At 34.5% G+C, this 12353-nt stretch overlaps 1 protein-coding gene across 3 annotated transcripts in view; it reads left to right on the forward strand.

Annotated features, from left to right (window-relative positions):
* The window catches only part of dpr8 (defective proboscis extension response 8), a 1303531-nt gene that overhangs the window by 1203988 nt on the left and 87190 nt on the right, over positions 1-12353 (forward strand). For all 3 annotated transcript variants that reach the window (XM_073976012.1, XM_073976014.1, XM_073976013.1), the window contains one exon: positions 4773-4983. In XM_073976012.1, coding sequence (XP_073832113.1) covers positions 4773-4983 — 211 coding nt within the window. The remainder of the gene's footprint in view (positions 1-4772; positions 4984-12353) is intronic.

A 12353-nucleotide genomic window follows, 5' to 3' on the forward strand; every position in this document is an offset into this window, starting at 1 on the left:
AATATAGTGACTGTATCTTCCTCAAACGGATGCTGACATTTTGAAGAATGAAGAATAATATGATTTTTAATTTTTTTTTTGCATATTTTCTTCTCATTCTTGCAAATAACGTGAATTTTATAGCACCAACCTTCACGGCTTAGGCTTCAATTTATGTCTCACGGTGTCTTGATGTAATTGTAATTATACCCTACACCACAATGTGGAAAGGGTATTATAAGTTTGTTTTGGTAAAAATTCATGTAACACCGCGAAATATTCGTCGGAGACCCCCAATGTGGTATACCAATCTTCATATCTCGACGAGATAAAGCGATTTTGAGATGTGTGTCCGTCCGTCTGTCCATTATAAATTGTAAACACGCTCCAGGCCGCAATTATGGACCGATCGTCACGAAATTTTGTATGGAGGACGGGTTCAGGCCAGAATAGATCCCTATTCTTATTGGTGATGATCGAGAAATATTTAGCGGATGAAATGGACCAAAAACAAAATTTTTATCCGATTTTGTAGCGGCTCTGTATGTCGCAATTATAGTCCGATCGCCTCGAAATTTTAAATATGGTAAGAGTATATGACAAATAAGTAACTTGCAATTTGAGATGCCGATCAGATAATATTTAGAGGGTTAAATGGACCAGAACTTTTGTGTGAAAATTGTGAAAATTATTAATATACCGGTAATATCTTTATTCCTGGACCACACATTCCGCCCACATAAATAATATTTGGAAGGACAACTCTTGCCCTTTCAATTAATGTCAATTATGTTGATTTATGTGGTCAGATAACAGAGTTACAGCCTAATATATCCAGTGTTTTGCTTGTAATGTAATCAAAAGCATACTAGAGGTCGCAATTATAGATCAATAGTCACGAAATTTTGCACGAGGTAGGGGTTTAGGTCGAAGAAGATGCCTACAATTTTTGATGATGATCTGATATTATTTAGCGGGTGAAATGGACCATTACTTTTGTATGCTAAATAAAAACATTTTATTTTTGGTCCATATTTGAATCCCTGGAGGCCATATACTGGCAAAGTCGCCTACATATATAAAAAATTAACTACCGATCTTTCCTCTGATGAAAATTGCAATAATATGTGTGCTTGGTAACGGAAATACTACCTAAGATATAATGATTTTTGTGAAGAGAACCACATCTTCCTCCCATGCTACAAATTGTCGCTATCATAACAGACAAATTCCCAGTTCTTACACATTGCGTGGAACCCTATCGTATTACCTGTCCAATTGTCCAAAATTTAAAGATGTAGCAGAAATTGCTAAACAACGCCATTTTTCAAATTTAAGAATATTTCTTAAAATGTACTGTATATAATTGTTCCACAAACATCCCAGTAGGGACAAGGGAGCCTTCTATCATATCAATGAGAGCACCCCGATTAATATCATTGAGCAATGATATGTAGACAGCGGAATTTTATGCAACACCTATTTTTGTAAAATTTGCATATTTTTGGCTTCTAATTAAATTCCAATCGAAATATACCACATATGCAAAAATATGCGAAATGTATAAATTATGCATATGCAAATATTATTTTTGCATATGGAAAATTTCTGCATTTCACATATTTTCGTATGCTACATATATTTCAATAATATCTTCTAAAATGTTTATGTGTACATTTTCCTGTTTGAAATTCACTTCAGAAGAGTCAATAATATAGAGAAGTCTGTAACCAGAGCCACAATCTTCAAAATGTGGAAAATGGGGAGCTTTCGTAGTATGGGAGCTATATGAACGCCTAGACCTATACCGACAAATTTCGGATGGAAAGTTTAATACCCCCAATGAAGACTTAATACCAAATTTTAGCCGATTCAGAAGGACATTGAGACCATAACCTTCACAGTACAGAAAATCGGTAGGTTCTAGTTATGGGAGCTATATGAAGAGGTGGACATATAACGACAAATTTCAGGTGGAACGTTTTTTTTACCTCCAAAGAAAACTGAATACAAAATATCAGCCATTTCAGTTTGATATTGAGGCCACAACATTCAAAATACCGGATATCGGGAGGTACGGCTCTATGGGAGCTATATGAAAACCTGTACCTATACCGATAAATTTCAGGTCGAAAATTGTGATGAACGAATACTTAATACAAACTTTCATCCAATTCGATGGGATATTTAGGACACAAAGTCTTGCATATGGTTTAGCAAATATGTCAAAATATGCAAAAAATTAGGTCCAGACTAAATGTCCGTTCTAAAATTACTTATTGGTGCCACCATGGTACAATTGTTTGCACACCCGCCTTGCACGCTGAAGGTCGGGCGTTCGATTCCCGGCCAACAAAAATCAAATTTCCAACGATGGCAAAATACCCCTCAGTAAAGTGTGCGACATTTTCTGAGTATTTCAACCATGTACAACTTCTCTACAGGGGTGTTTTAAGGCATGCCTTTCGGACTCGGCGATAAACAATAGGCCCCATACTATTGCTTAATGTGATAAAGTTGCAGACTCCAAAAATTTATTTCTAACAATGAGCTTATTTGTCCAAAAGAAACTTTGATTTGCTGAAAGCTAACTCGCAGGGTAGTGGTGTAGGTTATCGTATTGTCGGCCCTGTCCGACTATAGCCTTTGCTTACTTGTTTTTTATATATTTTTTGTAAGTGTAAGCGCTGTTATATTAACAAAAATGTTTATACTTAAAAATTTTAGGGAAATTCGATTTTTCGCGAATCCATATAGCATCAAATAAATTTTTCGATTTTTTTTTTTAAATGGAAAAGATATTTTTAGAAATTTTAGTCATATACCCGAAAAAAAAAAAAAAACAATTACAAATCTTGTAGTTCTGACTACACGATTCCATGATTCGTAGGGACATCGTCGAGATATTCATGATTTATTCACTATTATAATATTATGTCGTCAAAATTTAACCATACAATTACAGTCTACCTAATCTAACTATAACTATATATAAATCTAACTATACAACGGAAATCTTTTTTTGTGTTAATTGTGTTAAAGTGTTTTGCTATAAAATGTAGTGCGTTTAGGAACCTTTGGAGTCTTTATCATAACAGTTGTAGACATTTCGAATAAAGATAGACCTTTGCCAATAGATATGTAGCCAAAACGGTCCATCTGTCCATTATGAAATAATGAAATCCCGATTGATCAAGGAGGAATTCGGGATCATATAAATAAATTCCGCGGAAAACTAGTGCCCAGAAGAAGTGGTGTAGGGTATCACATGGTCGGCACCATCATCCGACTATAGCCCTCTTTTACTTGTTTTTATATACGGTGCATATAATGCTGATGTTCCAATGGTGGGGCACGTATTCCTCTCTCATTTTGTCCTAAGCAGATGCTACATTATCAGCTTGTGGTGTTCGGTGTTGAGCAGCTCGGCGGGCATATTGTCGGCTTCTGGTGTCTTTTTATACCTATCGCTAGCTTGACCCACTCGAGGTTGGGCTGTAACCTTCGGATTTCATTCCGGTTCATATACATGTCGATTTCTTCATACTCTTTCTGTTCCATTTCTCTTTTATTCCTGCGGAAGAGACGTTTTTCATACAGTCTTTTCTTCCGATACCTCATTTGTATGCATTCTTCTCTATGTGGTGGATGCCTCATCTGCAATAACTGAAAATCTGACCTAAATAACAAAACGCATGGGAGTGCAAGAACACGCTTTGATTTGAAGAAATAACTTTGTTTTTTCGTGTATGGCTTAACCTTTACCCAATGAAAGTGATGTATCGCACTATTCGCCCGTCAATATTTGGCTTACTTACTTTAATAGTTTTCTTAGAATAAATTATTGAGCTTTGCTTTGTAATGTAAAGGAAAAAATATATTTTTAATAAGTGTAGAAAAACTGTTTCGCCGAGAATCCTGATTTTTTCGACTCCGAAAGCCCATTCATTAAAAAGTAAAATCTTTAAGGTTTCCAAAACGAATGTTTTAAATTTTAATAATTTCTACGCATTTATTTACTCTGTCAAACCCCTATAACCTTCCTAAATATCTTTCAGTTCTGCTTTATGATCGCATACAAACAAAAATAATAACTGTTAAACGCTATTTCATTTATCATTTCATGCATAACCTTTGAGTGTTTTATTCATTATTTTGTTTTTGTTTTTTCCTTTCTCTGCTTTCATGCAATTGTTTATGAATGAAAATGAAACTTTGTCCATTCATTTATTTGGGTTATTAGAAAATACTTTTTATTGTCGGCCGGTATGTGTATGGCTGACTGTGTGTAGTAGGTTTGTTCCTGTGATGCTAAGGGGTATATTTGATTTTTGTTTGTATTGTATCTGGCATTCTTTGTTTTAAAACTTTTGTTGGCCTAAAGCCAATTTAAAACATTGCACACAAATACTACTGCATAACGTTTTATGTGAATGGCCTCATATGACAGATGAAAATGTTTGTTTTGTATTTTTTTTCCTTTTTGTTGTTTTCATTGTAGTGTATTGTTACTCTGTTTTTCGTTTTTTGTTTTTGTTGTTTTCACAAAGTTTAAGTATCCATGTGATTGGGGCAATTGTCCTATCTAAATTGACTTTTAAATTCATTGAATAGCGTGAACGCGATATGTGTGTTGAAGTGCTCTTAATGTTTTTCATATTTCACCAAAGGCTAATATAACAAATGAAATACTGTTGACTGCAATTGAGAGTGAGAGTGTGTGTGTAATGCATTTTGAGATAGTAAGTTTAACATTTCATTTCATTTTGCGTTGTTGTTTTTTTTATTTGCAGGTATCATGGGTGCGACATCGTGACATCCATTTATTGACGGTCGGTCGTTATACCTACACATCAGATCAGAGATTTGAAGCAATGCACTCACCACATGCCGAAGATTGGACACTACGTATACGTTATGCCCAGCGTAAAGATTCGGGTATTTATGAGTGTCAAATATCAACAACGCCGCCAATTGGACATTCAGTTTATTTAAATATTGTTGGTAAGTGGAAATTGAAACAAATTTAATTACATTGCAGTTGCTTGTGTTGTGCTGTCGTTTTTTTGTTTAATTATTCTCGAATAAGTAAAAACAAATTGTTCATAATTTAATTATATTAATGCTACATTATCTTAGGATTACAAAAAAATATTCACCTTCGTTTTATTTAAACACCAATGTTACAAAGTGTTACGTTTATGCCCTTTTTACCAATTAAAGTGTTTACCGAAGTAAGGTCCACATTATATGCTTAGCTATTGTTGATACGATTAAACATTTTGAAATACAAATCTTTTTAGTTTCCCTTCCAGGCCGAATTTATACGTTCCCCTGTCAATTTTTATACCCTCAACATTTATGCTAACGAGGGCATATGCACTTTCATACGGGAAAAATGTGCCTCATCGAAATAATGGTTTTAGACCCCAAGTATATTTGTACGAAATCCGTTTCAGACAATTTGGAGATGATTTAGCCATGTCCGTCCGTCTGTCTGGTTGGAGTGCACGATAACTCTCGAACGGATCAACTGATTCAGTCCAAAATTTGGCTTTCGTAATATTTTGTCCAAACATAGTTTAAGTTCTAAGATGAGTTATATCGGTTCACTCCTTCCAGTACCTCCCCCACAAAAGTTCGAAAATGTTCGGAAATTTTGTGCGCACGATAAATCTTGAAGGGAGTAACCGATTTTGTCCATACTTTGCACATCGTGAAATTTCTACCAGACTTAGATGGGGTTCTCATGTGGACTTAATCGGTCCCCTCCTTCGGGTACCTCCCCCACAAAAGTTAGAAAAACTTCAGTTTGTGTCCTGCTCTCGAATCGCTTTGTTGTAGCAACTTGTATTCACTGCCCCCCATACAACGGTATAAGTTTCATCGGGGGGTATGTCCACACTTCTTGAGAAATTAGTTTGAAAGGTGCAAAAAAACACCTATGATAACGTGTGACAACGAACGGATCTACCGATTCGGTCCAAAATTTGGCCTTCGTAATATTTTATCCAAACTTAGTTTAAGTTCGTAGATAAGCTATATCGGTTCACTCCTTCGGGTACCTCCCCCGCAAAAGTTCAAACTTGTTCGGAAAAATTGTGCGCACGATAACTCTTGAAAGGAGTGACCTATTTGGTCCTCATATATCTAACAGATATAAGTAAGGTTGGAATATGGATATATTTGTCCACTTATTCGGGTACCTTCCTCGCAAAATTTCGGATAAGTTCACTTTAAGAATCACGAATCACTTTTTGTTTAAGCAGCTTGCATTCGCTGCCTCAATTATAACGGTAAAAGTTGTTTCATGGGCAACTCCATTTTTCTTGAGAAAACAGCCCGAAAGGTATAAAAAAACTCTTATGGCTCCATATATAGTGGCAAGCTCGAACCGAGTACTGCGTTCGTCCACACTTTGGATATCGTAATATTTCTTCGAATATTAGATGAAATTTGAAGGTGGTTCCGTTACCTCCCCCATAAAAGTTCGAAAATATTCGCTAAAATGGTAGCGTGATATCTCATAAACGATTTGGTCCAAACTTTGGATCTCGAAATATTTTGTCCAAACTTAATTTATGTTTAAATATGGGTCCTATCGGTCCAATCCTTGGGGTGCCACCCACACAAATGGTTAACATTTTTGTGTGGTTAAGGGGCTGTTCGAGGTTCTCCTTGTGGCCCTGTTTACAGCGATATTATGTTTTTCGTAGGCAAGTACATCTTTTCTGATATAATGGCCCAAAACCCCTAAATTATAGGGTGACCAACTGAAATGACAGACGGGTGCGGGTTGTTAATTCCTACATGGGATTCGATAGTTAACATATTGAAACTAAGCAAAGCCACAAATTAGGTCAAGGTATTGGAAGGTATGGCCGTGGTGTGCTCCTAAAGACGACAATTTTTCCCAATTTTGGAAAATACATATGTAATTTTTACCAATTCCTGGAGAAAGAAAAAGCTATTTCTCGGAAACTGTAACAGATATTGTGTTCATTGTTTTTTATTAGGTAGGATTACTGCCTTTATGAAACGTTTTAATAAATTACCGTAGCGTTTACTCGTAGCGAGATATTTTATTTTTACTCAGGTACTAAATTTTAGTGAAGGGAACAGACGCAACAGAATGATGCATGAGAGTGTCCTCTTTTACCCAAATACATATACCTTTGTACCCGTCCCGTTCAGTCCTTTTAAAACTTTTTCAATTTATTGAAATTACATGGGTAAACATGTGTGTTTTTTCATACCGTTCCCCATATAATTGACAGCATTTTACACAAATGAATATTTTTATTATACAGTCTGTCGCAAAAGTTAGTATACACCATTGAAACCAAAATGTATTATGGATAAATATCACTATAACTTATTGAAAACAACAAACAATTAGTTTTATTTGATAGATAAGAAGGTTCTCCTACTATTTATTTTTGGTGGGAATGTGAAAAGGGACATAATTTGTGAGAAAATTAACTGAAAGGGAAAGTCCTAATGTGTAAGGATTAAGGATTATTACATGTTTCAAAAGGACAACGGCATCAAAACTATGGGTTTCCTTCAAGAAATTCCCGTTTCTTCAAAAAGGACAAGTAGAAACTCGATCAAGATCACCCCATATTGAAACTTTAGAGCTTTTCTGAGCATTTCATGGCTTTAGAATTCATAAACAGGCCATAACACCCAGAATTTTGTCGCTACAGTTGTTGTATTTGTAGTTTACCAATTTTTGTGGATTTTACGATCCAGTGTACGCTGGACTTGCCAATATAAGTACTATAACAGCCATTAAAACCAATTAATATACTCTTTATGATCTTAAGTACAGATTTAGTTTCATTTTGTTCAAAAATATCAAGAATTTTTACACAGTTCCACGAGGATTCTCCGTTGTATACTAACTTTTGCGACATAAATTTTGGTCTTTTTGGGATTCGAACCGTACATTTGCTAATGTATGCAAATATTGCGCACTTTTAATTGTTATTACAGAAGACAACCTTCTTGTCTATCAAATAAAACTAATTGTTTGTTATTTTCAATAAGTTATAGTGATATTTATCCCCAATACATTTTGGTTTCAACGATGTATACTAACTTTTGCGACAGACTGTATATTAATTTTATAAAAACCCAAGGAATATATTTATTTTTGACCATATTTTAAATTAGAAAAAAAGAAATTGTCTTTGGCCTTTATTTAATAGATTGGAATATATTAGAAACTCAGAAACAGTCATATTTTGATGCAAAATATGAAAACAAAAACACAAAATTTTAAACTTGAACTGAACTATCTCCTCTTACGAAATATCTCTATCCCTGTAGAAAAGTAGAAAATATCACCTTTGCAACGATGTAACGTAGGTTGTCGTAGGTGGTCAAACAACGAAGATATCGCCATAGCTGCTAATAGAACATAAATTTTCATGTTTGCGATTTTAAAAATAATGACGAATATCACAGCTTTGGTTGGGGACCTTCCAAAAACAAAGTATGACTATGAATGTAGAAAACTCCATATTTACAATGTTGCAAAGTATGTTGGAGTAGGTGGCCAAATAACGAAGATATCGCAATAGCCGGTAATAAATCCCACTTTTCCATTTTTTTTCGTAATCACGCTACAGGTCGCAATTTTGATCGGATTCTCACGAAATTTTGGGGGTTGAGAAAGAAGCCTTTTTATGGTTGGCGTACATCCCACTTTCCCATTTTTTATTGGAGTTGTATTAACGATGTACTTAAATGCGTTTTAGCAAAATTGATCTGTATTAATGAAGACATTCAGAGCAAAGGCGCTAAGCTATCCCAATTTTAATATTTTGAATTTTACAGCGGAATTTTATGCAACCCCTACTTTTGGTCCGATTCATGTCAAATTTTGCAATCGAAACATATGACATATGCAGAATTATGCAAAATGCATAAATTTTTGCATATGTAAAATTTATGCATATTACATATTTTATTATGCAACAAATATATCAATAATAGGTACAAACATATTTGTATGTAAAATTTTTCTGTTTAAAATTCTTTTCAGACAAGTCAATAAAATAGAGAAATGTATAACCACAGCCTGAACCTTCAAAATATAGAAAATCGGGAGGTATCGTTCTATGGGGGCTATATGAAGGCCTGAACCTAAACCGACAAATTTTAGGTGGAAAGTTTTATACCCCCAAGGAAGTCTTAATACCAAATTTTAGCCATTTCGGAGGGATATTGAGGCCACAACCTTCAAAATACCAGAAACCCGGTGCACAGTGGAAAAAAGTATCGATTTAGCGCGCCAAAAGTAAAAGTATATGTTTTATTGTATGTTTGTCCATAAATTCGATATGAACAGCTATAAATTGACAATTTTACTTCATTTATTAATGTATTTGGTAAACTTGTATTTTTACCGTAGAATGGTACCTATAGATTTTCGGTATTTTAAAGATTTCTACCACATTATCCAAGCGAAACGGCTAGGATTTGGTATTTAGTCTCCGTGGCGGTTATGCATACACTCATATAAACATTTTCGGTATAGGACCATGTTTTCATATAGCCCCCATAGACCGGTACCACCGATTTCGGTAACTTTGGAGGTTTTAGCCATATTATCCAACCGATATAGCTGAAAGTTGACATTTAGTCTTCGTTGGTGGTATAAAATATTCCGACGGAGAATTTTCGGCACAGGTACATGCATTGATATGGCCCCCATAGAAAGGTACCGCTCTAATTTCAGAATTTTTACATAAAAATTATATTAATAAAAATAGTAATAAAATAAAATGTTGCAGTTTGTTGCAGCTAAAATTTTACAAATTAGTTAAGAACTATGTGTACTAAAAATAAAATAAAAAATCTACGCGCCATCCCGCGACACTCCTTAGTAATAGCTTTAACAAAGTGCTCAATTTGGAAAAAAATCGGATATCACATGTTTTAAGTGTAAAATCCGAGTTGCAATAAATAACATCTTATATTCAACATTTTTTAAATCACCTGCTTTACGAAATGTTAAATTCAATAAAGCTTTAAAATTACTTTGTAGGAAGAGTGCATGCGACGATCACAAATTTACTACTAAACTATATTATGAAAACTAGTTAAAAAAATGTCAACCAAAAACGGACCGTTATTCCGCTTATACTGATGCAAAACAAATTATTTCAAATGCAGTTCTATTCTATGGACACCTTAGATTAATACTGCAGCAATCATTTTTAAATTGGCGTATGTGATTTTTTTGACTTTTGGCGCGCTAGATCGGTATTTTTTTCCACTGTGCGGTGGTACCGTTCTATGGGGGCTATATGAAGACGTGGACGCATGCGGACAAATTTCAGGTGTAAAGTTTAATACCCCTAACGAAGACTTAACACCACATTTCAGCCATTTCGGTGGGATTTTTAGACCACAAATCCTTGTATATATTTTTGCATATGGTTTTGCATATGCTCATTTTATGCAAATATGTAGAAATAAGTCAAAATATGCGAAGACTTAACACCACATTTCAGCCATTTCGGTGGGATTTTTAGACCACAAACCCTTGTATATATTTTAGCATATGGTTTTGCATATGCTCATTTTATGCAAATATGTAGAAATATGTCAAAATATGCAAAATATCCAAACATTTCTGGGCCTAATTCGTTTTATTTTGTGATAAAACGAGTTTCTGTCTAATCAGATTTTCTCTACGACCATCCTAACCATATATGCATTTGCATAGGATTCCGCTGTCTAGTTATCACATAGTCTGCCCCGACTATAGCCTTGGCTAACTTGTTTAAAATTTAAATGGAATAAAAGTTATTTTCGTCATTAATAGGCAAAAGGCCATTCATTCGTGCAACAGGAAATAATTTTTTGAGAAAAAGATATTTTCCATTTCATAGATTTTTTTCAAAAAAAAAAAAAAAAAAAAAACAGATTTCAAAGTGTGTGTTTTGTGTTTGATAATAAAACGGAATGAATGTTAGTTTGGGCATTAAAAGGCAAAAGTTCATTCATTCTCACTACAAGGAATATATTTTTTTTTGAAAATATGTCAAAATGTCATAACCCTAGTATACATTCTTCGTACATATTGCCCATTTTCACTTCCAAAAATCCTAGGAGGAATATACACTTATGTCCCAATTATAAAACTCTGCTTAAATATTGCGAGCTGTATCTTGATTTCAACAGTCAGACGGAAAAACAGACAGACGGACGTCGTTATTTCGACTTATGTTTTATTTTTTATACTGATCAAGAATATATAGGGTCTCCGACGAATATTTCGATGTGTTATAAATGTGATGAAAAATAGAATTATACCATCCATCTTATGGTGGAGGTTATAAAAACGCTGCCGACACCAACTAAACCGACTAAAAATGAATGTTCTATTTGGGCTCAGAAAGATCCGTAAACCTTCGGCCTGCAACAGAAACCATGGTTTTTATAACAAATCTCACAGTTGCTGTAGTTAAGGACTGGTCGAATTAACCTTCATTTCAACTTGATTTCGCATCTATTTGTCATATTGCATAGTTACGAACAAAAAGGAACTTTTCAACTTTTTTTCCGTATTTAAGTTATGGGAATAACTTCTGTTATAACTGTATGGCAACATCATAATACGTATTTACTAAACATTACATTGACTTTTTGTAAAACACGAAAAAATACCATCAACTCAATGTTGTTGTGATTTATTAACCATGAAAAATTGTTTACGTGCCCGTCCCCACCGAAAAAAAAATCTCGCATAGAGTGGGAAACAAAAAAAAAACCAAAGAAAATTCGAAAAAAAACAACAACCCAACAGTGCAATGTCAAGTCAAAGTTGAAGAAAATATCTAAACGAAACAAAAAGAAACTCTCGATTACAAACGCGGAACGAGCAAACCGACATTTACGCAAAACCATAAACTGCAAATGATGCTCTGGGGAATTATCAAATTCTGCATGTGTTCTCTGTTATGGCAGTGAAAACAAGATTTACTTGGGTGGAAGGACGGGCGTTAAGCAAAAAAATCCTCAAAAAAAAGAGAAAAGAAAAAAAAACGAAATGCCAAGAACTATGAAAAGCAAAGCATGGCGCTATGAAATCCAAAACTGTAAAAACAAGACTCGACCATAAAACACCAAAGACTGACACATGAGGTACAGACGTAAAATCCAATTGGATGATGAACAACCTGCGGATGTTAGTTAGCTGTGAGTCTGCGTTTGTTGTTGATGTCTTCTTTTCAAGTGTAAAATTTTTTAAGGTCCTGTTTTTTTCTGTTCGTATGCCTTGGTAGTGTATACCACAGCTGGTCATCACATCGTTCATGACCATCAAAAACTTTCATTATTACACCCGTAGCATATAA

Source organism: Musca autumnalis, unplaced genomic scaffold (genome assembly GCF_047663935.1).
Source record: "Musca autumnalis isolate F117 unplaced genomic scaffold, ASM4766393v1 scaffold_3, whole genome shotgun sequence".
NCBI classification, from domain to species: Eukaryota; Metazoa; Arthropoda; class Insecta; order Diptera; family Muscidae; genus Musca; species Musca autumnalis.